The sequence below is a fragment of the Camelus ferus genome, chromosome 13 (genome assembly GCF_009834535.1).
Source record: "Camelus ferus isolate YT-003-E chromosome 13, BCGSAC_Cfer_1.0, whole genome shotgun sequence".
Lineage (NCBI taxonomy): Eukaryota > Metazoa > Chordata > Mammalia > Artiodactyla > Camelidae > Camelus > Camelus ferus.
The window spans coordinates 64,490,383-64,518,379 of NC_045708.1; the positions used below are offsets into that span (position 1 = coordinate 64,490,383).

Sequence of the window (27,997 nt, forward strand, 5' to 3'; positions counted from 1 at the left end):
AGTGCCACAATATAAAATATTACTTAGCATGATCCCTGGCACATAGCAAATAATCCATAATTACTAATTTCCCTCCAGTAACATAAACCTGCTACCTGCCAAGACACTCCATTTCCTCTTTGGACAGCACTGACGACAGGCTCTTACAGTGCGTGGAACAAGGCCGACATCACTAAGCTAATAAAACTTAGACGTTCGATGTATAAGATGGTAATTTCAGAACAGATATCCTTTGTTGGTATTGGGAAGTTTGGCTATAAATTCTAGTTTATGTATTTCTTAAGCAATTTATCATTCAGGAATGGCAGAATTTCACTTCTTTAAATTACACTTTAAAAATTTTGAATGACAGAAATATACAAATCATATTCTTATTTGATGAGAAGCATTGAATAATCTAATTGATACACGTAGTCCCCTGAAATTTCCCTTCTCAGTAAAAACAGGAACAAACGTTCACCTCCTAGTGACTCAGGAGTCACTGGGATGGCGATGATCTTTTAAAACCAAATGGGTCACCTCCCTATTTTTTATCAATAATTAATCACAAAAATTAAGAGGATCAGAAATGTACTGCTGTTTTACTACCAGACTAGAAAATACAATTATTTAATTATTAAGCTCACAAAACAGTTTTTTTAGAAAATTTATTTTTATTTAAATTGTAAGATAGGTTATAGGAAATTATATTTGCTCATTTAACCGATGAAATAAAGCAGTATCACCTGCTTTCTGACAACCCAGCACACTCGTAAATAAATTCACTTGCGTTGGGTTAATTTAATTTCCTACTTTATATGTAATGTAGGTTCATCTATTAGGGCATATCATAGCTGGCTTTTTCCACTACAAAAAATAAAATGACTTCTAACATATTTGATCCGAATACAACAAAAAGCCTCCTACTTCTGCAATAACGTAAATTCAAACAGGTCAAACTTTTTTTTGAGCAAAGAAACCATGTTTTTCATTGAATTAATTCGTGATTTACTTCAGTCTGTCAAAGATAAAGAAAAATACCTTTAAAGTATTACAATATTTTACGGCTTGATAATCTGTAGCTTTTTAATCATGAAAAATGTTATGGTCAAACTTAGACTGAAATGACCAAAACGAAATGTAAAGACCAAATATTAGACACAAGAATGTTCCTGAGGTCACAAATGTAATTTATGTTGCACAGAAATATCAGTATCGTGTGCTTCCTCTCATTTCTCTTTTGTATAGTAGGCTTTATCTGTCACATCACAAGGGGGTTTAAATTTGTAGTGGATAAGTATTTTGTATTCTGAATTTTATAAGCACAGATCATGGCTAATATGATTCTTAAAAATGCCCACAATGTGGTCAAAAAAATGAAAGTAAGAGAATAAAACAAGCTTACTATTTCCCCGGTCTTTCCAGTGTTTCCTTGCTCTCCCACTTCTCCCTGTTAATGAAGAATATAAAGCTGCAAACATGATTATTTTTCAAACAAGATTACTCTTGACATCACTCCTGCCTTCGTCTAGTGCCGTAATTATCTAGTTATAACCTACAAAATAACAAAGGAACTTTCCGATATTCAGATCTTTGTTACAGCGTTTCTATGAAACGTGGTCTTCCCTCTATTTTCATTCTAATAGTAATGACCTGTTTTCTTAAATGATATTCTTCTATTTATGACTTTTGATCACTTTTAAAACACTCTTATAAATTAAATTTTAAAAATAAAATATACTCTATAAAAGGCAGAGTGGTAGGCACTGTAGAGCTTATTAAGAAGAATGAAAATAAAGTCTTTGCCCACAGGGACACTCTGCTTCAGGAGATGAGATACCTCATAACACCGAGCAGAACACACAGAACAGAAGACAAACCACAGGTACGTAGTGAAGGGGTTCACAGGAGCAGGCACCCTGTGGGCGGGTGCAGAGCTGGCTTCACTGGAGAAGTAATATATGTTCATAACCTTAACCACAATTCTGCTGGCCCTAAAGCTCTGAAAACCCAAAACTTTTCAACACATTTGGTGGCAAACTTGACCTGACCAGAATTTATCTGGTAGCCATGCTTTTACCTGATTTGGAGGAGACTCTTTATAATCTTAATATATTGTGATTAATCTGAACATCCTTACATCCCATCATAGAAATACCAATGTGTCTAACTGTGGTATGCTGTCCCAGGGCCTGCTGGCAGTGTTAGGTAAAAATACAGTAAATACACCATATTACCTTTTTAAAATCTGAACACTAATGGTTTCAGATAATACACCGTATTATTTGATTTAGGCCCTGAAGAATTGGTGGTTTTTACATTAGTGATGAAAAAGCCATTTTTAGCGGTGAGGAACAGCATGAGCAAAGGCTGAACCAAAGCACAGATTAATGAAAGAAAGGTTTCAAGGCACCACCTGGAGTTAATCTGACAGGAATGTACATTTTATTTATATCAAAAATAAGAGATTAAGTCATCAACTTCTGTCTACAAAGCAATAATCACATTGCAGCGTGGAGCAGTTAAACTTCACCGAATACTGTGGCCACTCATGATATGCAGCTATCAGCATTCGAAATCAACTGGTCTGAGCTGAAATGGGATGTACACATAAAATACACACTAGATTTCAAAGACTTTGTACAAAAAACTCGTTAATAACTTTAATACTGATTACATGTTGAAATGATAGTATTTTTATGTCTTAGGTTAAATAAAATATAAATTACTAAATTAATCACACCTATTTCTTTTCACTTTTTGATTGTGGCTCACATCTGTGACTCATTATATGCTCTATCAGATGGTGCTGATTTTAAGCACTGAAACCTAATATTCATATAGGTAATCAGTTTGAAATAAACTTTCAAACACTACAAAAATTTTCTTTTCAATTTCTGTATCCATTTAGATAAATCATAAAGAAAAAGGCAGAATAAAGTAGGCTGTAAATCTAGTTTTTGACTGACAGTTCATTAGACAGCTTTTATAGAAAGTCTGTGGCAGGATTACATACATACATACAGCAATTTTCTTTTATTTTCCCCCTCCTTACTCAATGTTCCTCTCAGATGCCAACAAGGGAGATGAACCCTTTGGGATACACAGTCTTAGGGGAGGTCTGTGTTAACAAGCAGAAAGCAGAAGCTGCTTGCAGATTACCTGCACTCCTGCTTTAGTTTTCAGAGAACCTAGAGGTAGGAGGTGAGTTGTCTTTAAGGGCAAAGACAAAGAGAGGAATAATTTCCCAGGCCTAGGGAGAGAACAGAGATCCCAGGGTTCTGTGAAAGGTGGTGACCCTTAACCAACTCCCAAGTGTCCCCCTAGAGTGCCAGGTCCCCCCAAGGGAGTGCCAGGTCCTAGTGACTAGCTCTGTGATATGCCAAGGAAGAAATTTCAGGGGCAGGTATGAGGACTGAACATTAAAGAACTTCCTACACCTCCTAGGTAGCACACAAGCCACCGAGATGCTGGTGTGAGGCTAGGGAGGAGGCAAGGTGTCAATAATGACTGAGATTAGCTTCTTGCCAGTTTGACTGGATGGTAGCTCACAGGTGGATTTTTTAGAGCTATTTGGTAGTACAGGGATTAATCCCAGTTAAAAAAAAAAAAAAAGAATTAAGCCTTCTATTTATAAATATCACACTTCTCTTTCCTGGGAGTTCCTTCATGTAACTTGAAAGTCAACTTCCCTAAGATAATTTCACATATTTCCCCAAGATAATTTCAGCGACAGACATGCTGACACGTTAAAAAATTTAAGCTCACTATTTCTTTATTAATTGACCTTAAAAAATGTTGTTTGGCTTTTCCTTATATTCTAGTATCATAAAAATGATGAGTTTAGTATAAATAAGGAACCATAACTTTAGGAAATTTAGCAATAATTCTGTGATGCATTTAAATTTTTCATTAAATTTTAAATTTGTACAAATCACCAATTCTTGTAAGTTAGTTTCTTTCAGACCTTAATGCTTTGCATATAAAACCACTGCATCGCTTTATATTTGTTGGTATTATTAAAAAACATCATACAAAACTTGGAAACAAGGCAAAAACGTTAAGTAACATAGCCTTTCAATGTCATAAAAGTATGAAGGTCACCCAAGGATTATCCAGGGAATGTACTTAGTCAGAGTCACTGTATACTACTGGTCCAAGGACCCAGACTTGGTGGAGACAGATAGATAGATAGATAGATAGATAGATAGATAGATAGATGTATGTATTTTTAAGTGAAGTTATATTAACTTACAGATTTCTGTCTGATGGAATAGACAGCCCCCAAAGTTATGGTTTACTGTCTTGTATCCAACCCCAAATCTTAACATTTCTTTACTAAAATGTATATCCAATTATAGATACAGACACAGTCATAGATATTTATAGACAGATATATAGAAACAGATATAGATACAAAGACATACATTTCAAATGCTATATGAAGCACTTTTAACATATTACTGGTTCCCTCATTAATTAATGAGTTGACTAAAATCTTTGATATGTGTTCCTTTTCCACTGATAGGAAAGCCATAATTTTATTTTTTTGAAAATTAGACTTTATAACTGTAATAAAGTCAGCTGCTTTACCTTCAGGCCTTCCGGTCCTGGTTCACCTGCATACCCCTTTGGACCTGGTTTTCCCTGTAAGAGTACAGAATAAAGGAGATATGTTTAATCATTCTTCTTTTTGAAAACTGACCAAGATTTATGAAATTCAGTGTATTCTATGAGATAAAATGCTTCAAAATTATTTGATAAATGGTTTTCTTAATCAAACATTAGCTATTCATTCTACCATGTTTGACTGTCCACTTGCCATGCACAACTCAAGGGACCGGGGACTGAGGAGTACAGTAAATATATTTGCCTTCATAGAGCTTACATTCTAGTAAGAATGACACAATTCAAAAAATAAGTAAAATGCATGGTATGTTAGGTAGTGGTAAATTTGAAGAATACCAAATTAAGCAAGGAAGGGACCTATAAATTGCTGTGGGATTTTGTTAAAATTTTTGATAAGACTGACAAAAAAGACCTCACTGAGAAGGTTGTAATTAAGTAAAGACTTTAAAAAAAGGGACAAGTTATATGGATATCTGAAGGAAGAACATTCTAAGCAGAGGAAAAGAGCATGTGTAAAGGCACTGAGGCAAGAATGTGCCTGGTGTGTTGGGGAAATGAAGAGTCAACACAGCTGGAGAGAGTGAGAGAGGAGATCGGGAAGAAGATGAGGGATGGGAAGGGAATGCAGGATAGGAACACAAGTCATGTAGGGCCTGGTGGTTACAGTAAGAGCTATGGCTTTTACTCCAAGTGAGACAGGAAGCCTTAGACAAGCTTTGAGAAGAGAAGGGCCATGACCTCTGAGCAGGACCACTCTGACAAAACAGCAGAAGCAGCAAGTCCAAAGAGGAGTCCACTGCAATAATCCAAGTGAGAGATGACAGTGGCATTGACCAGAATGATAACAGAAAAGGCTATGAGAAACGGTGAGATTCTGTACATAGTTTGAAGGTAGAGCTTCCAGGAATTGGTGACAGGTTACGGGTGGAATGTGAGAGGAAGAGAAGAGACAAGAACGAACTCAAGAATGAAGTTTTTAGGTGCAGCCACTATGGAAAACAGTGTGGAGATTCCTCAAAAGACTAGGAATAGACTTACCATATGACCCAGGAATCCCACTCCTGGGCTTGTATCCAGAAGGAAATCTACTTCAGGATGACACCTGCACCCCAATGTTCATAGCAGCACTATTTACAATAGCCAAAACATGGAAACAGCCTAAATGTCCATCAACAGGTGACTGGATAAAGAAGATGTGGTATATTTATACAATGGAATACTACTCAGCCATAAAAACCGACAACATAATGCCATTTGCAGCAACATGGATGCTCCTGGAGAATGTCATTCTAAGTGAAGTAAGCCAGAAAGAGAAAGAAAAATACCATATGAGATCGCTCATATGTGGAATCTAAAAAACAAAAACAAAAACAAACAAACAAACAAAAACAAAGTGTAAATAAAGGACAGAAATAGACTCACAGACAGAGAATACAGACTTATGGTTACCAGGGGGGTGGAGCGTGGGAAGGGATAGACTGGGATTTCAAAATTGTAGAATAGACTACACTGTATAGCACAGGGAAATATACACAAAATGTTATGATAACTCACAGAGAAAAAAATGTGACAATGAGTGTGTATATGTCCATGTATGACTGAAAAATTGTGCTGAACACTGGAATTTGACACAACATTGTAAAATGATTATAAATCAATAAAAAATGTTAAAAAAAAAAAAAGAATGAAGTTTTTAATCTGGGTAGGCAACTGAATGAAATGAGGAAGACTGTGGGAAGAACACGTTTGGAGGGTGAATTCAAAGTATGGTTGTGGATCATCCTGTTAGACATCTACGCAGAGAGATCCTGTGGTAGTTATTACAAGTCCAGAGTTCAGGAGTAGAAGGTTCTGATCTGAACATATATAATTTTGGAAATCACCAGCATTTTGATGGCATTTAAAGCCATAGGACAGGACTAGCTCATCTAAGCAGTGAGTGTAGAGAGAAAAGGCCACAAACCAAGCCCTGGGGGTACTTCACAATTTAAAATTTGAAGAAATGAGGAAAATAGGCAAATTTGCTGCCAGAGAGTTAGGATGAAGACAATGCAAGTGAAGAAAGTGTTTCCTCCTTCTGGGGGATATAAATATTGAGTAATATGAAGACTGAGAAAGTATCACCAAATCCAGCAACATGGAGGTCATTAATGACCGTCCTAAGATAAGTTGTTTTGGAGTGGTGGGGACGAGAATGGTCTCAGCAGACAGGGGGAGGAGAAAAATTGAAAACAGCATGTAAACACAACACTTTTGAGAGGTTTTACTGAAAAGGGAAGGAGAGACAAGTAAAACCTGGAAGGAAAACTGGGGTCAACATAAAGTTTGCTTTTGTTTTTAAGCTGGAAGAAATAATAGCATGTTCATAGGCTGATAGGATTGATCCATTAAAAAGAACAAAACTGAGACGCAGGAGAGAGTGAGGAGAAGTGACGGATCAAAGTTCTTAGCAGGCAGGAACATGCCTGTGGTGAGTGAGTGGAGGTTTTGACCTTAGCTAGGAAAATGGCCCATTCGGCCACGGTAACAAGAGGGAAGCAGAGCAGATGGCACAGATACAGGGGGGTGGCAGACACGACAGTGGAAACTAGTGAAAGTTCTCTTCTGATTACTTCCTTCTTCTCAGGGAACAGGATGCAAGGTACAGGGCCAAGAATGAGGATGAGAGCCTTGAACGGAGTTGAGGAGAGAACAAGCATAAAACAGTAATTTAGAAAAGTAGAAGTAATTGCATATGGAAATAGAACCTAGAATGTCATCAAGGTGATAATTACAATGTTTTAAGCACGATGAGGTGGGAGACGTGGTCATGGGGGAGAGAAGCAGTAACAGAATGGCATTAGAATCAAAGAACTGAAATTTTTATTGGGGCTGTTGAATGGGTTACAAGAGAGAATGCACCACAAAGAAAGGGGATGATGGCTGGGGAATGAGAAGTTTAAAATTGAAAATAAAGAGGTTGCTGTTACTGGCAATGACAAGGTAAAGGGTGTGACCACAGCAGTAACTGAAGAGAGCAGAGGATAAGACCACTGGAGGAGAGGAGGTCAGGATCCCGGATTAACCTACAGAACACGGCTTCTAATATCAAAGAACTGGTTTCTGATTACACAAGATTTGATTAAGGAGATCACCATACCTCAGCCAACGTGTGAGACAAATTCAAAACTAGGAGTAGAAAAAGGTGTGTGGGGAGATTGCTAAATAGAGTACTAATTTATAATATCTATTAGGCATTATATATTTGGATTTTATTATTCCTATCCATTAATAAGTATTCTCATATTTTTCTTTCTTAAAATAAAACAAAACAAAACAACCCTCCAGCTCTCATTCTGTTTTGAATATATACAAAAAGTTCAGCCATTTAAAATTATATTTAGGACTTCTACTCAAAAAGCTGTTCTAATTTTTGCCTTGTCTTGCTTAAAATTGTCTAGTGGTTCCCTACCGAGCACAAAATAAAGCAAAGAATCAAAAATTATTCTATTATTGTTAAATGTCAATTGCTCTCTAATCAATCTGTAGATATAAAAGAAATGTAGTTATGATTCTAAATTATTAGATGTAAATATTATGATATTTATAAAAAATTAATAATGTATTTTATTCACACTTTTCAGAAAAAGCCTTAGCTGGAATATTTCTTTCACATTTCATAATATAATATGCACTCAGGCATCGCAGAAATTGTTATACATCACATTACATTATGGAAAGAATTTCACTGGAATCAGGTGTCAGTACATTTATAACTTCTTTGAAATCAAACGAGTCAGAGCATCAGTACTGGAGTCACCATTTTTAGTCCTGTTTAAATTCTGTCTTATTATGCTTATCTTAAGCATGTTATGCCTGAGCACATAATATTACAGCCTTATTTTTATATCTAAAAATGCAGACAATATTTTGCAGATTTATTTTCAGATTAGGGATGATTCCCGTGACATACTTAGAGCAACACTAAGCCTAAATTAATATTCAACCAGTAGTTGCAACAACAACAAATAGTATGACTGAGTAGGCAAGAGGTGGACATGGTTCTGTTTTCTAGGGAAGTGAATTTTAAATAAGACCAGTTATACTGCGGCTCAAATAACAACAGTCTTCTGTTATATAATTCACCTCACAAAAAATGAAAAAAAAAACTTTTTTTTTTTAAAGAGATAGTGGCAGTATATGTGTTTGTGAGATAAGGTGCAAAAGAAAGAATTACTGTCTCCTGAAATGTAAAAATATTTTAAGAACCTGTACATTATGATGGTTCAAGAAAGAAAAATGAGACGTGTGTCATGAGTCTAATAATGCCTCTTAAAACATATGCGATGCACACACCCTAATTACTTGGTGGCAAGGTAAATTTTCATCATGTATACCCAAATTCTTAAAAAATTCATTTTCAGAACTTGAAAAAATAAGTAATTCATATATTATCACACAACATTATCTGAAAAAATTGGCAGAAAATGTCTTATTTGCTTTCCATAATTTTACCGACAAACTTGGAAAACAGAAATTTCCAAAATATTACTGAAATGGTTAATATAGATTTAGCTTCGTAATGCATTTTGAGAAACTTTACAAATAACTTGCACAAATTACAAAGACCAGACTGAAGGGATTAAATAAATACATAGTAGGCATAAAATATCATTTAAAGTAGCCCTGAAAATTCTAGTTATAGGCCTGTTTTACTTGGGAGGATTACATGACTATAGTTTTAATCTTTGTCCTTTGCTGTAACTTAAAATTTAGTGCCAGTAAATAACATTTACAAAACAACTTTTTTTTTTTTTTTTTTAAGAGAAGCACCCTTTGAAAATTCTTTAACATGATACCTACTCTTGGCCCCAGTTCTCCAAAGGGTCCAATTGGTCCTTCTTCTCCCTTAGAAAAGATCAGAATATGTCATGGCCTGAAAGTATTTTAAAATGTAAACTCTTATTCCATTTATTCTGAAATCTGAAGCTCTTCCTGAGATACAATGAAAATAATGCTGTGATTTTCTTGTATTGTTAGAACTACATCACCCCATGACTTTTAAATTTTTTGCATGACAACCCACATCTGCATCAAAGGGGATGTGTACCACTGGGTTATTTTTAAACTGGTAGATGATATAAGTTAAACATAGAAAATTGAGAGTGGATAAGAGTGAAAGTGATTAGGGCATCACAAAAATTAGGATTAGGAATCACTGCATCATGACTTAAGGACAGCCTTTACCTGTGGGCTCAGTACCTCTGGCACAGAGAAAAACTCAATTCAGTATAGATGGAAACCAATACACATCGGAATATGAAACAATTATTGGTACAGAACGTGTTTGCTCGTGGCACACTTTGATACTTAATTCATTCAGCAAATATGTTTTTCAGTCTTCGTTCCATCTTAAACCTTAGAGATATAAAGGTATATTGGATTCTACCGATGTCTAGAGTTTCTTTTTGTCTAATTTATAGGTCTAATAGTCTCAGGGCCAAATTGGTTGTAATGTCATAAAATATAAAATTTTGTGCATTCTCCTAAGGATTTAATACTGTATTGGTGAATAGATGAGAGAACATAAAGCAAAGAATTTTTATATATTATTCTCTAAGAAAATAAACAGTAATAAATATTTCATTCTATTTATTGACATACTTTCTAAACATTCTGAGTTTTTACCTTTCAATAAGTAGTTGATGCTTACCACATCTGAACAAAATGTACAGACCTCTTTAGAATCGCATGTTCTATTTTATTAAAAAACATTTTGCTCAATCCATAATTCAGTCAAAATATAATTTATTGGATTAGAAATATAAAATAGACACAAATGGTATATATAAATTCTAGTACATATGAGTGAGATTCTGGGCTCAGATTCTTCAGACATTCCATGGAGACCACTACATAAATCACTTAATTAAGTCAGAACACTAGAACAATTCCAAATCCCATTCCATAACTGCCAATAAAAAACGGTAACTGAAATCCTCCATGGCAAAAATCATCCATACGAATGGGATGTTTTCTCTGAGCAAAAACTAAAGTCCCACAAAAATTAAAAAAAGGAAAATTTGAATTAAAAAAAATTGCTGACTGGATATTTATTTTCTCCCTACCTGAGTTCCTTTGAGACCAGGAGGTCCAGGAGGCCCTCTGTTCCCCATGAGTCCCTGTAAAGGCAATACAAGCACACACAATAAAATTCCTAGCGCAGTTAATACTTTTTCAATAGGCATTAATCTCAGATAGACAATAGTGTTTGGTACCATTCACTTCCCACTCGGAAGCCATCGAAGTGGGCTGGGAGGACAGATAAGCAGAAAACTGCAAATCGTTCAAAAAGTTGGAAAACGTACATTTTTAAACAATATGTTAATGTTCACATAATCTGCTCAGTATGTTTGTTACTCTTCACCTGGATACCTTTTCATAAAAAGTACTCTTAAATTTAAAGCAACAGCCCCAATTGTTAACCTGATGCTAGTACAACAGATAGATAACACGGTGCCCACAAAGTCTGAAAACAGATGGACAAGATACAGCGTTTTAATATCTGTTAAGAGACCAGCAAAGTCTGGGATACGTTATTCATACAAAATGTTCTTCAACCTATTTCCTTTCTTGATACAGGCCAGTAAAAAGAGAGGACAATTTGCAGAAGAAAGTAACAATCTGAACATGATTAAGAATTTTAAGATTAAAAGAAATCTTTTGTTAATCTAAGCATGTGTTGTTAAAAATCAAATGCTCTCTGAATAACAATTCATCCAAGTAACTGAAGCAAAAATCCTATTTCAGAAAGCACGCTATATCATCTATTCAACATGGCAATGTTTTTCTTCTTCAGTTCTGTTATCCTAACTATGCAATGTGCCAAAGTTTAAATCTCTTTTAAGAGCTACCTTTTGTGTTATTGTTTTTAGTGATGCTATAACCATTAATAAGTTCTATCTAACTTTTAACTGTAGCAAACAACTATGCCAAATAGCAGATCTATCTGCGTGACGGCTGTTTAGTTGGAATGCAGCAGAGTGACAAACTGCATGAGAATCTTTCCTCATGATAAATGTTGGTCTATCACTGTTATGTTCTAACACAATCAAAAAATGAAAAATTCTTCATATCATCACGGGCTTATTCTGTACCTAGCATCATTCAAGAAACTGCTTGAATTTAGGCAATAACCTATTTTGTACAGCTTTGTTATTTTTAATAGGAAGAGATGGATTAGATTATTGAAATGAGGATATACTGTCCTTATCCAAGTCTGGATTAACATTCATCTTTTTTTTTTTTTTCCAGACAAAAGCATTCTAATTTTTCTGAAGGAAACACTCTTTCCTCATGTGGTTTGAGGGGAGGTGACCCTACCCATGACTAAATTTAAGGGTGGATATGTGACATGGACCTAAGTCAGCATATTCTACATTCCTAGAAACAGTGGTTGGTTCAGTAATGAGCCAAGAACCCAAATTAGTTTAAAGAAAATTTTTGACTACAGTGGAACAACTGGGAAGACAGAATAGCATTAAGGATGATGTAAATCTAAACAGCAGGAAACCATGAAGGGGAGAACGCCTGAGAATGAAATCAAGAATTAACAAATGTAGTGACTGGGTTCTGCTGATATTCTGGGGGGTCATGGGTACAGTTCTGTTGGAATTCCTCAACTTCTTATACATATTTTTAGTTGAGTTTCCATTACTTACAACGGAAAGAGTCCTGATTGATACAATGATTCCTAACTCTTAATACCCAAAACACTCTTTTAGAACTCTAAGTGACAAGTTTTAAATGTTTAGACTGACTGAAGGGCAGAATGAGAAGGCTGTGATGTTTAAATTTCACCACAGGAGAGCTAACATTTAATTATTTACTTCATGTGTTCATTCGTTTTTTTCATCAGACATTTTATTAATTTTCTACTATGTGTGAGGTCCAATAAACAGCACCACATCAGGCCTGGAGTATACAAATATAAGTAAGACACAGTCCCTGCTCTCAAGAATTCATGCAACTGGCAGCAGGTGTTGCCCTGAGCCCCAGGGCAGATTCTCTGGTACCTCATGCAGGCAAGACTGGGAGGCGGCCAGTTCTGGAGACCAGATTCTAACACCCGGTTCAGTGGAGGAGGGTGGGACCTCTCTAATCACGTGGTCCCAAATGGGCACTAACCAGAGGGCTGCCTTCTGCTGCCCTCCCTGCCCCTGTCCTGCTTTAAGTGGTTGGTGCCGAGTGCTGTCTCTATGGCCTGACCCTCCCTCTGCTCCTGGCCAGAACTAGCTTTTTTTTTTTTCTTACAAAACGAAATTTTATTTGATCAAGGTACTCTGATGACATAAACTAGATTCAAAGTTGCAACGCCTGGCTGATTCCATCTCCCTGGCAGTCTCAGTGCTCTGCCAGGGGACCTCAAGGGTCCTGAGGAGCTCAATTTAAAAACCACTGGACCTGATGGTCCCCCCAAAAAAGTTACAAGAGAGAAAACAATTACAATTAACAAAATGGCAGTATAAATCCCTTCCTTATGAGTAACAAAATGGCAGTATAATCCCTTCCTTATGAGTAACTACTTTTAAATTAAAGTCTGCAAGCAAGATTTAAAGTGGCTGAATGAATGAATGAATCAATCAATAAAAGGTCTATAGTTGGATCTATAAGAGACTAACTTTAGATTTAAGGACACACATAGGATGAAAGTGAAAGGAGGGAAACAATAGTCCATGCAAATGATAACCACAAGAAAGCAGGGTGCCACACTTGTCCTGGAGTTTCAACCTGAAGGATGAGCTTCAGGTTTGCCACACATGCAGAGGCTACAGAGATGCTCTCAGTGACTGTATCTGGGAGACACCATTCTTGCTCTTCCCTTTGGCCTCATCACAGTTCACTGGTACCTCCAGGAAAAAAGCCTATATACTCATCTAAAGCCCTGATTTCTGAAACTGTCACCCAGGGGATATCTCTAGATCTCACAGTCCAGAGGTCAGCAGGACTTATAACTGCAGTCCCACCGGGCAAATACTATTAAATTATCTCCATACTTTCATAGTTGCTCCCTACGAAGCTGACTTCCAATCAGCCTGAAATTATGTGCTGACTGAAATCTCTCCCACTGGGAAGTTGACAGGTCTTGGCACATCTTCAACAACTGGGACCTATGAAGACTAAACCAGGCTACTTAGACCATCACAAAGGATGGAGAGACAACCAAGAGCCAGGGCAAGGCTGAATGGTAAGGTTCATCTTCTACACAAGCCCACTCCTTCAAGACTGGGAGAGGTAGCTTTCCTGCTTAATACATAGAAACAAACACAGAAAGTCAAGAAACATGAGGAAACACAGGAATATATTCCACATATACACAAAAAAGAAAAAACCTCAGAAAAAGATCTTAAAGAAATGGAAATGAGTATCTAGCTAATAAAGAATTCAATGTAATGGGGGAAGAAAAAAGACTTACTAAACTCGGGGGGAAAATGAATGAACACAATGAAAACATCAACAAAGAGACAGAAAATATCAGAAAGTACCAAACAGAAATCACAGAACTGAAAAATGCAGTGACTCAGTTGAAAAATACACCAGAGGTGCTCAACAGCAGACCAGACAGAGTAGAAGAGTGGATGAGTGACCTCGAAGATAGGGTGCTGGAACTCACCCAAACAGAGTAGCAAAAGAAAGAAAAAAATGTTGTGAAGACAGCTCTGAAGGCAACCATGGGACAACATCAAGCAGAATAACATTCACATCACAGGGGTCCCAGAAGGAGAAGAGAGTGAGAAAAGGGCACAAAACTTACTCAAAAAAACAATGGCTAAAAATTTCCCTAACCTGGGAAAAGAGACAGACATTCAGGTCCAGGAAGTAGAGAGAGTTTCAAATAAGATGAACACAAAGAGATCCATACAAGACATATTATAGTTAAAGTGTCAAAAGTTAAAGACAGAATCTTAAAAGCAGGAAGAGAAAAATGACTTGTTACATGTAATAGATCCCCCACAAGATATTCAACTGATTTTCAGCAGAAACTTTGCAGGCCAGAAGGGTAGCATGATATATTTGAAGTGCTAAAAGTTGAAACTAACTTCCAAACAAGAATACTCTACCCAGCAAAGTTATTATTTAGAACTGAAGGAGAGAGAGTGTTTTCCAGACAAGCAAAAGATAAGAGTTCATCATCACTAAACTGGCCTTACAGGAAGTGTTAAAGGGATTCCTTTAAAGTGAAAAGAAAAGGCACTAACTAGCTACAAGAAGACATGAAAATAAAAATGTCACTGGGAAGGGCAAATATAGAGTAAAGGCAGTGGATTAACCACTTACAGTGCTAGTATGAAGGTTGAAAGACAAAAGAAGTTGAATTAACAATGACTATAACAATTAGTTTAAGAACACACAAAAAAGATGTAAAATATTATGTTAAAAACAAAATATAAGGGGAAGGAGTAAAAATAAAGAATTTTTTAGAATGCGTTCAAACTTAAGTTGCTATCAACTTAAAACAGGCTGCTATACATATATCGGCTGTTACACGTAAAACTCATGGTAACCACAAAGCAAAAACTTATAGTAGATACACAAAAGTTAACAAGGAAGTAATCTAACACTAAAGAAAGTCATCAAATCACAAAGGAAAAGAACAAGAGAAAAAGAAAGGAACAGAGAAATACAAAAACAATCAACAAGATGTCAATAAGTACATACCGATCAATAATTACTTTAAATGTAAATGGACTAAATTCTCCAATCAGAAGACAAAGAATGGCTGAATGAATTAAAAATAAACATGACTCATATGTTGCCTACAAGAGACTCAATTCAGATGTAAGGACACACAAAGTGAAGGGATGGAAAAGATACTTCATCCAAATGAAATATGAAGAAAGCTGGTTTAGCTATACTCATATCAGACAAAATGGACTTTAAAGACTAATAAAAGACAAAGAAGGGCATTATATAATGATAAAGGGGTCTATCCAACAAGAGGATATATATTTGTAAATATTTATGTATCCAACAAAGGAGCATTTAAATATATAGAGAAAATATTAACTGACTTAAAGTGAGAAACTGATAAAAGGTTCACTGGTGAATTCTACCAAACATATAAAGAGCTAATGCCTAGTCTTCTCAAACTCTTCAAAAAAAAAGCTGAAGAGGAGGGGATGCTTCCAAACTCATTTCACAAGGCTAGTATTACCCTAATACTAAAGTTCAAAAGGAACGACACAAGAAAAGAAAATTACAGACCATTGTTCCTGACGAACATAGATGCAAAAATCCTCAACAAAATATTAGCAAATTGAATATAACAATACATTAGTTGGGGAGAGGGACAGATTAGTTGTATGGGATTAATGGACACAAACTACTATACATAAAATAAACAATAAGGATTTACTGTACAGCACAGGAAATTATACCCAGTAACTTGTAATAACCTATAACAGAATGTAATTTGCAAAGAAAAAAACCGAATCACTATGCCATATACCTGTTACTAACACAATATTGTAAATCACTGTAAATCAACTATACTTCAATTTAAAAAAAAAAAAAAACCAATACATTAAAAGAAGCAAACATCAAGATCAAGTGGGATTTATTCCAGGGATGCAAGGATGATTCAACATCTGTGGGTCAAATCAATCAAGGTGATACACCACAGTAACAAACTAAAAGATAAAAATCATAAATTAATGGGCAAAGGACTTGAACAGAAGTAAGACGTACAAATGGCCAAGAGGTATATGAAAAATTGCTCATCACTAGTCACCAGGGAAATGGAAATCAAAGCCATAATGAGGGTCAACCTCACACCTGCTAGGATGGCCACTATAAAACAAACAGAAAATAACAAGCATTGGCAAGGATGTACAGAAACATAAACCCTTGTGCACTGTTGGCGAGAATGTAAATTGGTGCAGCCGCTGTGAAAACAGTATGGCAATTCCTCCAAAATTAAAATAGAACTACCATATGATCTAGTCATCCTAGTTCTGGATACTTATACAAAAGAATCAGAAACAGGATTCGAGGAGATGTCTGCACTCCCATGTTCACTGCAGCATTACTTACAATAGCATATACAGGCATTCCTCCTTTTATTGTTTCACTTTATTGCACTTTGCAGATTCTGTGTTTTTCACAAATTGAAACTTTGTGGCAACCCTGCATTGTCAGATGATGGTTAGCATTTTTTAGTAATGAAGTATTTTAAAATTAAAGTATGTATAGTTTTTAGACATAATGCTATTGCACACAGTAGACTATAGTATAATCAGAACTTTTATATGCAATGGGAAACCAAAAAACTGGTGTGACTCAATTTTTGTGACATTTGCTTTATTGCAGTGGTCTGGAACTGAAACCGCAAAAGCTCTGAGGAAAGCACATAGGTGGAAATGTCCACTGATGGATGAATGGATAAAGAAAATGCAGATTTTTGGACTACTGGATAATGGACTATTATCATTCAGCCTTTAAAAAGAAGGAAATTCTGACATAGGCTACAATAAGAGAAGAACCTTGAAGACCTTATGCTAGGTAAAATAAGCCAGTCACAGAAAGACAAATAACGCATGTTTCTCCTCGTATCGGGTACCTAAAGTAGTCAGGCTCACAGAAGCGGGAAGTAGCATGGTGGCTGCCAGGGGTTGGGGGAGGTGGAAATTGGGAGCTTCTGTTATATAGGTACAGAGTGTCAGTCACGCAAGATGAAAATGTTCTACAGATCTGCTGTGCAAAAATATGCATATAGTTAACAATCCTGTACTGTACACTTAAACATTTTTAAGACAGTAGACATTATGTTTTATTTATTTTTTTAACCACACACACACAAAAATCTTCCATGTGTTTATCAGCATTCAAACTTCCCAACTTTCTATTTAAGATCTGCCACCATCTACCTCCTAACTTTTTCTCTTTGTAAGTTAGGCTTATTTCCATGTTTCCACCCTTGGGTTGACTTTGTCCCTGTGGCACAGAATCTCTCATCCCTTGGATCTACTTGGCCAAATCCAATTCATCCAAGTCAAATTCCAATTTCTCTATCAAGTCTCCTCAGGAGAAATGGCCACATAAATTATTCTCCTCTCTAAGCTCCTTGCTCCCTTATTATATGCTGCCTAGTTTGCTTTTTAACTTTTCACATGTGGAAATCTCATGTTTCCAGTGGATTACACGTTCCTAGTAGACAGAAGAGCATGTTTTAATCTTGTTTTCAAGTAATTGCTTAACGAAGTCCATGGCCCATTGTACAACCTCAACAAATATTTTTCAACTGACTAAATGCTGCCTGGAAAATAAAACAGTTAAAATAAGAAACCTGTGTACAAAAATCTTCATTTGGGGATGTGACTCCTCAGGGCTGGGTTGAGGTGATCTCAGAGAACTATCTAGAGGATGCATTTTCCTCTTATCAAGTTTAGCACATTTCTATACAGATAAGCACATGACACATTTTAATAATTCAGTGTAAAAATTATTTCCATATATTATATAACAAAACCTCACAAATAGGCTTCCTCTAAAAACTTACCAAGGATGTTATACAACAGACAGGAATAGCCTGTTTTACCGTCCTTAATTCCACAGCCAAACTAACAACATAAACCATTATGGCAACAAATAAACTATTCCTCTGTTTACTGGAGAAGAGAGAATATTTATTGAGTACTCACTTTCTGCAGTCAGCACAAGGGATGTGGTTTTTGTTAATGTTATGGGATGCATGAAAGCAGACTGCTAAATTGGGTAGCTCTCAAGAAGGCTTGCTGAAGTATGTTTTGTTTCTATGTATACATATTACATATACACACAACCCCACATCCAATGGAACCATAATTAACACGAGTTTCCAATGTTAGTTTGAGGTTTTTAGCCAGCTGGCAGAAAATGAAGAGAAAATAAAGAGAAAATAAAAGGCTTCTTTACTGCTGTGCCAAATTGCTCTGGAAGGAACCCAATTTGTTTGCAAATAGGGTAACCACGTATTTCAAATAGAGTGCACATGATTTTCCTGATGACTACCTTGTACAGCCTCAACAGAATTTTGATAATTTACATTTCCCCCACTTTCCAAATAAGACATGTATATGAAAGTAAAGGAAGTTGTAAGATGCTTCCATGATATAGTGTACACAGCTAAAGAAACACATCGTGCTAATAAGGTCAGTTTGTTTGGCTCTATTTTTTCCCTTCTGTTTCTAGAAACAATTTCAAGGCCATTAAGAAGGATGAAGAAGAGAGACAAAAAAGATTCTTCCCAATCTATAGAACATGAAATCATATTCCTCTTCCTTTAAAATTTCCTGGTTCTTTTGATGAAATCATCTCTTCTAAGATATTTTAAAATTCAGTGATATGTAGAAAATCAATTAGTCTCAGAATATTGGTGCTGATGAGGCTACAAACTCAACTTTATTGAAAAAACTTTAGATAAACTGATCCACAAAGTAATTATTATTCACTGAAAATTCAATCACTGATATTTATTATAATGCCTGATTTCAGGTCTTTTGTCCCAGTTTTAAACATTGTAATTTTAAGACAAAAGGCAGTAAAGAGAAGGAAGTTTTAAAGATCACTATTATAATAATATTCAAGAGGTCAGTTGGCTCTCTTTAGTTCTCCGACATTTTTCTTGATAAAATTTCAAGAGAAACAAAATTTCCAAACTGAAAAGGATTTACAAAGCTTTCCTGTTCTTCACATAGTATGATGTGCATACTTAAAAACATTAAGTTCAGGGGGAGGGGCAAGATAGGGGTGGGGAATAAGAGGTACAAACTATTATACATAAAATAAATAAGCTATGAGGATATACTGCACAGCACAGGGAATATAGTCAATATTTTATAATAACTATAAAAGGAGTAGAACCTTTAAAAATTGTGAATTGCTATGTTGCACACCTGTAATATATAATATTGTACATCAACTGTACTTCAATAAAAAAATTTTTTTTAATTAAGGAAGCCTACAGAAGAAAAAAAAAAAAACACATTAAGTTCAATTATCACTTCCTCTCGAAATAATTCCAGTTTCCTAAGGCAGAATCTGTCGCTCAATTATCTAGGCTCTCACAGCAGCACTTCAGCAACTCTTTTATATATATGAAAGCACTTCTTATGACATTTGTAATTTTTTTAATCTCTTACTAAATTGTAATCTCATCCAGGTGAGGGGCCATAGTTCAGAAATCTTTGTAACCCCACATTGAGTACTTGGCCTAAAACATAAAGGAAACCTAATAAATGTTAAATGAATCAATTACTGAATGAATGGATAAGTGAATGTGTTTATATATACATCAAGTTCAAATTCCTAAGTACACATGAGAAATTCTCAACTCCATTCTCTCTCCTACCTCCCTCTCTCAATGTCCCTTCATGCTACTATTTCTACTTTTGGGCTTGGTTTACTACTAGATATTGATTATTTTCATCTTGGTGTCAAACAGATGCCTCAAACTAAACATACCCAGAATCAAATTTCTTGTCTTCCCCATCTGCCAAACCTGCTCCTCCTTCTGAGTTCCTTATTTAAGTCAATGACGTCAGTAACCCAAGTTACAGTCTCAGTTTTCTCTGACTTCTCTTTCTCCCCTCACCTTCAGTGAATCAGTTACCAAGCAGTATTGTTTGTATTTCCAAATCAGCTTTTAAATACAGCTATTCAATCAATCATCCATTCAGCCAATATCTGTTGTGTTCCTATTATGTACTATGGATATTATTATGATTACTGTGATGTGTTTAAAGCCAATTAGTGTCTTTTCTGAAAAAGCTCATCTTCTAATAGAGAGATAAGCAAATCAGTGGTTATAACAGATGAAGATAAGTGCTTGGTAGATTTTTTTTTTTTTTTTTTTTTTTTGGAATACAGAGAAGAGACATCTCAATTTGATTTGGAAGAAACAGGAAAAGCTTCCTGGGCAGAGTGGCATGTGATGTGCAGGTGTTAGCTAGATGAAGTAGGGCACAGGAAGGCAGAGAGATATCCAGACAAGAACAGCATACAGGAAGCTGTGGGATCCGAACAAGTCCGGCATGGTTTAGTACTCTAAGTAGTTTACCCGGAGTACTGTTTCTGGCAGAATAATGGGAGAAGTGATGGTATGACAGAGTTAGAGGAGAGAGTAGGTCATAAAGAACCTTGTGTACAAAGTAAAGAATTAGAAGCCTTTAACCTGGAAGCTATGGAGATACTTAAGGATTTAAATACAAGAGTGACAGGATGAGATTTATGTAAACATTGTTACATCAGTATTTTGGACGTAGATTTGAAGAAATGCCAGACTGGAGGCAGGAAGAACAATTAGAGGCTATTGCACTAATCCTGGTAAGGAATAAATAGGGCCTAAACTAAAATACTGGCAGTGAAAAATGGCTTGAAGGGTAGAGAAGGGAAATTTTGAGTCAAAAGAGAGATAGGATAAACGTGATAACTGATGGACTGAATGATGTCATTCAGGAGTCAGTAGAGTGTTTGATACAAAACATGTGAAACTTGAATAATGAGGAGGACGAATACTTGGGGACAGAAAGGAAGGGGGAAATGTGGCTGTATATACACATATAAGGAGCGTTTGTAGATGGCCAGAAGTGTTGCCAGATAAAACACAGGATGCGCAAATTTGAATTTCACATAAACAATGAATAACTTTTAGGATAAATATGTTCCAAATACTGAGCCATCATCCTCTCACAAGCTTCTGTTTCCTGAATTCCATTCATCTCATTTGTCTGTCTGCAAATTCCTACCCATTCATCATGTCAGCTTAAGTGCTACCTTCTCCACAAAGCATAATCTGAGACCCCTAATGCTATGCTCACACAGCATCACATATTATATATTATTCCTATGGTTATTATAAAGAATTCCTGCGTATCCTTCTCTAGATGTTAAGATTCCTGAAAGTAAGGACAAGGACTTTACATCTTTGTTGCCCTAGGGTCTAGTAAATGGCTGTCACGTAAGAGGCAGCCAGTAAATATTTGCTAATTAGATAAATGTCCCATTGCATTTCAGATCTTTATAATTTCTTTTCTAGCTTTTTCTAGCTCATTTCTTTGCCTTCAGTTTCTTTCCTGTTCAAACCTACCTCCATGCTGATATAAGTGGTATCTTTTTAAAACATAAATCACTGAGGATACTTTACTACTTAAAAACTTTTGATTATTTCATGGTCCAATGTTGATGGTCTGAAAACTTCTCCACAACTGAATCCCAAAACTAAGCAGTTAAGAGCTCAGATTTTGAAGCCATGTCTGGGTTAGGATTCTGGCTAAGTCACTTCATAGTTATGTGACTATGAGGGGAATAACTTAACTGTCTATAAAATGTGGATAATATCTACCTCCTAAAGCTGTTGTGAAGATTAACTGAGATGCCTGGGAAACATTTACTATGGTACTTGATGCTACAGTACGCTAACAAATACAGCCACTATTAATTTCCTTTCCAGCTTCATCTCCTAACGCTTTCTCTCTAGTCACACTAATAACTTTCCACAGCAGCTACACTTCATGAACTGCCAGTTCTCCAAGCTCCAGGCTATTTCATCATTCCGTGTCTTTATTCACAATACTTTATTTTATAATGCCCATTCTATGTCAGCTGCTTGGCAAGGCTTGGTATTTAAAATTTTGCTGTGGATAATTTCTAGTATATATACACAAAAGTAAAGGCAGTTAGAGATCATTGTTTCTTCAGATATTTCTGTGCTATGTGTAAGTTCCAGAACACCACAGGCCTTTTATTTTAATCAGTGGCTATTTTGAGGGCCCTAAAGGGCTTTAGTGGTCAGAAAACTCTCATCCACTTATTGTATGTTACAGATTTTTAGCATTTTTAAATTTTTTCACCTCTTCTAAAAAAATCCTTTTTTTTGATTTATGTGCTTTTCACCCTATTCCAAGTCCAGACTAAACCAGGAAAATCATTTTCAATGACCTGAACCTAAGAGATTATACAAACATACTCCTACCAAACAAATGATACCAAAAGAACAACCAGACATGCAGCTACTTCCTGATCATTTCGAACAAGCTGCACAAGGTTTTTTAAATGCACCTGAGACAGCTAAAAAATATCCAGAGATGTTCTGATATTTCTAAAATCTATTTTTACCCATACATGGAGATTCAAGATTATAAAACTGTAGATATCACCCTTTCTTTCTTACTTTCTTTCTTTCTCTTTTTCTTTTTTTACCTTTGATCCTTCAGGGCCGTTTTGTCCAGGAATCCCAATATCTCCTGGAAAACCCTAGGAAACATAAAAAGATAGTTTATTTTACAGCAAATTACTTTAAATCTATTAAGCATATAAAAATTCCCTTTGCCTTTCTTTGATGCCCAGGTAAAACAATTTATCCTCCGCAAAACCTCAGTATTAAAGAGTAATTGTTAGGTAGTTGTCTGCCATTGCAATACCAAATTTATGAAGAGTATTACAACAGAGCTTACTTCATCAGTTATTCACAAATTCTCAGACTCCCGAAAAATTCTCTAATCCAGTCTATGAGATTTTTGAAATCTTATTCAAAATCATCCACAACTTGGAAAAAAAAAAAAGGGCAAAAAGATACATAACAGATCTTTTCAGTGTCACATGGGACCCAGAGCCACCCAAGGATTAGGAGAATATACTTTGTTAGATTCACTGTTTACTGATTATTTGTTAGTTTATAGATTTTTGTTAGGTAGAGATGCAAATAACTTCTATCTGATGAAAAAAATAACCCCAAAGGTTATGGCTAAATAGACAGGATATTAATCAGTTTTGTATCTAACTCAACTATCTTATTCTAACATTTCCATATTTAACTGTCTATAAATAACTCAAATGCTATTTGAATTTGTCTTAACATCTTACTGGTTTCATAACTAATAGTTGAATAAAGTCTTTGACCTGATGTTTACTTCATATTTGCCTGAAAATCATAATTTCACCTTTTTTGGAAATTATGCTTTAGGAATCTAAAACAGTTGTCTCAAGAAACAGAAATGGACCAAAGTGTTAAATCTATACTGGGAAAAGGCCAAGAAAGTTGCTCTGATATGGTTAGATCAATATTTTTACTGAAAAAATACATTAGATGAAATTCATCATAATCAGTTTCAATATTGGTAATAAGCTAATAATTTTAGTTTTACTTGTATTTTGTCACAGATAAAGCTGTTTCAGTATTTCCTTCTGACATGGTCAACAGAATAAAAAGTAAGACAAATACAAGAATCATCATCTTTAAAAGTAAAGAAGACTGCAATGAAGCATGAAGGCCAGCTGGAAAAGAAAGCTAAGTGGAGGAGTCTATATGAAGGTAATTAAAATGCCCACAAGTAAGACGCAACAACAAGGGAGATTCTGGAATGCTCATCCAAAAAAAAAAAAAATCAAAAGTAAGTGGTATCAACTCATCCAGTCTGGATGAGAACAGAAGTGCCTTGATTTCACTTTAAAACTTGGATTCTTGAAGAAAAATATTACTTGGGGAGATTTCTGGCAAGAGAAAAGGCAGTGGTACAGAAAGACTGGTCATAGGATCAGATTTCTGGAAGTTTTAGAGCAGAGTATGTTTAACACAGACATGCTGATTGCTTTTCTAACTAAAGGAAATCAGGTTCACCTCCATCTTCTCTGTCTTGAATAATTTCCCCTTATCTTTCTCCCCTGGAACCTCAAGTTTTAAATAGAAGATGGAATAATACATTACGTGCAAATCTTTCTTTGATCCCCAATGCCCTGGGTTATGTTCCTTCTAAGACTCTTACACCATTCTAGGGTCCTGCAAGTTTATTTAATGTAGTGTTTTGTTTTCCTCTTCAGACTGTAGATTCCTTTAGGGCAGTTTCATCTCTTATTAAACACCATATCCGGAGACTAGTATAATGCTGGCACAATGAGGTATCACCTCACACCAGTCAGAATGGCCATCATTCAAAAATCCACAAATGACAAATGCTGGAGAGGCTGTGGAAAAAGGGGAACCCTCCTACACTGCTGGTGGGAATGCAGTTCGGTGCAGCCACTGTGGAAAACAGTGTGGAGATTCCTCAAAAGACTAGGAATAGACTTACTGTATGACCCAGGAATCCCGCTCCTGGGCTTGTATCCAGAAGGAACCCTACTTCAGGATGACACCTGCACCCCAATGTTCACAGCGGCACTATTTACAATAGCCAAAACATGGAAACAGCCTAAATGTCCATCAACAGGTGACTGGATAAAGATGTGGTACGTTTATACAATGGAATACTACTCAGCCATAAAACCCGACAACATAATGCCATTTGCAGCAACATGGATGTTCCTGGAGAATGTCATTCTAAGTGAAGTAAGCCAGAAAGAGAAAGAAAAATACCATATGAGATCGCTCATATGTGGAATCTAAAAAAAACAAAAACAAAAACAAAACAAACAAACAAAGAAAAACAAAGCGTAAATGCAGGACAGAAATAGACTTATAGACAGAGAATACAGACTTGTGGTTGCCAGAGGGGGTGGAGGGTGGGAAAGGATATACTAGGATTTCAAAATTGTAGAATAGATAAACAAGATTATACTGTATAGCACAGGGAAATATACACAATATGTTATGGTAGCTCACAGAGAAAAAAATGTGACAATGAGTGTGTATATGTCCATGTATGACTGAAAAATTGTGCTGAACACTGGAATTTGACACAACATTGTAAAATGATTATAAATCAATAAAAAATGTTAAAAAAAGAAATTAAAAAAATTTATTGAGATATAATTGACATATAACATTGTATTAGTTTTAGGTGTATAACGTAGTGATTTGATATGTGTTTATTGTGAAATGATACGCAATTATTTTAATGACATGCATTATATTTTCTACTCACAGCCCATCTCAATTTGAACTATACATTTTCATCAGAGTTGATGTGTATTTAAGTGTCATAAAGTTGAAAATGTAGATTCACATATTGAAGTTGTTCTAAACCATACTTAAGTTTTCCGGGAACAGACTTGAATTGCCAGTGTTTTAATTTAAATTTTAATCAGGTAAAATTAAAAATTTCATTTCCCCACTTGCAACAAGTCCTTTTTAAGTGTTCAGTGGCCCCACATGGCTGGTGGGCTCTGAGTTGGACATGACAGTTCCAGAGGAATGCATGTTGGATTGGCAGGACAGGGAGTGGCATCGATACTCTTCTGTTCACCTAGGGCTCTTCCATCAGGGTTTGCTCATGTCTTCGGCTCTCTAAGAAAAATTCCCAGCTACCATATTTACTGTGGGCATGCTGTGGGGATGACTTCCACTGCACCATACAGTGTACATCAGGGTTGATTGGGAAGCCGCCCACGATGAGCATTATGGACTGAGGGATTTATTATAGGACTTAGTCATTGCACAGTCGAGGGAAGAGGGCGGGGCTTGAAAGGAATGATTGTTTCTTTTGAAAACAAAAGGACAACATGGCTGGTGGCTACTTTTGGCCACTGGTTCACAGCATACCCACAGATAAATTCATAAATCCTGTCCACCCTTCAGATGAGGCTGGGACATCTTACCATACTAGAAAGCAAGAAAGCTGTGAAAGCTATCAAATCTGGAGTTATGTTAAAAGAACTCTGGGAGCTTGAAGAGGATCTAATTGGCCAGATGTGGGACAATATGAGCTTCAATAAGGATAAAAACTGCAATGGACTGAAACATGTCCAATATGTTTAAATTCAGAAGTTCATAATGATACAACAATAACAAAAAAGTATCCAGGTTTAGAGGATGAAAGAAAGCCAAGTCATTATTCCCCAAACTGGTAAGCCAAGGTGAAGAATCTAGCATTTACTTCACCTTTCCTATACATATCATAACACAACTAACCAAAGACTAGATTAGAGGATGGATTCCAGTCAATCACAGGAAAAAAAAAATGCAAAAGCAAGAGTGTCTCCATTTTGCAATCCCCTAAATGATCTAATGGATTTAGGCACTTGAGTAGTCACAACTGTTACTAATATCACAAAAGAGAGACAGACATTTTATGCTTCCCAATAAAAGAACACAAAATTACCCACAGTCTTGTCAAAACAAACAGACAAACAAAACTGACTATGGCCAGGCCTCTATACGTCACTAGCAATTTGCAGGAAATACAACAGAGGACCAAGAAACATGCATACCCACACCATGAAACTACAATCAGCAAAATCCAGGCTGTGGGAAACTCTACAGGTTAAATGACTGTGGATGGTCAGCAACTTCCCAACAACAAAATGGGAAAAGGCAATGGAAAAGGACCTTATAGACTGAAATACACAACAGTAAAACAAGCCTAAACTATAGTTTTAAAAGATGCACATCTAAGTGATAAACCATAAAAGACAAAAGAGGAACTTCTGGGAGGAGAGAAAGGCTTGTGGTTTGGGATCGATTAAAGCTTCTAGGGGAAACTGACTGTTCTATTCCTGACCTGAGCAGTAGTTATAAGCATGTCTGTCTTACAACTGTTTGTGTCTTACATATATTTCAGTGTCTGTGCTTTATTTTTCAATGGAACAGTAAGAAAAAAGCTACTGAGTTACTTTCTGGATAAACATATCTGCTCCTTCTTAAGCATTAAAATTATAGGAAAGGAATATTAAAAATGCAAAGTACCAAAGACCAGGGATTAAGAGGCAAAAGATATCAACAATTCTGACTGCATATTATAGTCATGCAAGTTGAATATTTTGAAATTAAAACTTTATTTAAAAGTTTAGAAGCACATCAGTTCAGTTATTAAAAGGAGAAAAAAAATCTGTTTCCTCCTCAAATAGGACCTTAGAAACTTGGCCAGGGAATATTTTTTATTATTTAAAAACTTCATACGTGAGTTACTACCAAGTAAAAATCTTGCCTTTTCAATAATAAATTTAAAATATAAAAATCAGAGTTAACTGGGTCAACTGAACTTTAATGATAACGTGTCTATAAAAGATTGTTTTTTTGACTCAAAAATTTACTGTTCAAAATATAAATCAAATGGCAGGATGTGACTACCCTTGCCAAGTAGCAACATTTCAGAGAGCTTACTGATTGAAAAATAAAAAGTACATCATTCAGTCTATAACTTTATTTAAAAACTATGTTGGCAAGAAATTATACAGAAAGAAAGTTAAAAACAAAAATCTGATAAAGATGCTCTAATTTTTTTTTTATTTAAGATACATTTAAAAAGAAAAACAATCTGACTTCCGGTGCTTTTTAAAAAAAAACTGAGATATAACTGACATATAACTGTATTAGTTTCAGATGTAAAACACCTGTATATATGTATATATTGTGAAATGATCACCACTGTATGTCTAGTTAACAATCATCACTGTACATAGTTAACAATTTTTTTGTGTATGTGATGATAACTTTTAA

The 27,997-nt window shown here is 35.7% G+C and overlaps 1 protein-coding gene across 10 annotated transcripts in view; it reads right to left on the reverse strand.

The window, feature by feature from the left end:
* COL24A1 (collagen type XXIV alpha 1 chain) overlaps positions 1–27,997 on the reverse strand; it is a 337,788-nt gene that overhangs the window by 161,021 nt on the left and 148,770 nt on the right. For all 10 annotated transcript variants that reach the window (XR_004325201.1, XM_032494719.1, XM_032494718.1 and 7 more), the window contains 5 exons: positions 22,825–22,878; positions 10,716–10,769; positions 9,451–9,495; positions 4,573–4,626; positions 1,385–1,429 (listed from right to left, as the gene is read on the reverse strand). Coding sequence is in view for 9 of the 10 variants with exons in the window: in XM_032494719.1 (XP_032350610.1) it covers positions 1,385–1,429; positions 4,573–4,626; positions 9,451–9,495; positions 10,716–10,769; positions 22,825–22,878 (252 nt within the window). In the remaining variant the exon portion in view is untranslated. The remainder of the gene's footprint in view (positions 1–1,384; positions 1,430–4,572; positions 4,627–9,450; positions 9,496–10,715; positions 10,770–22,824; positions 22,879–27,997) is intronic.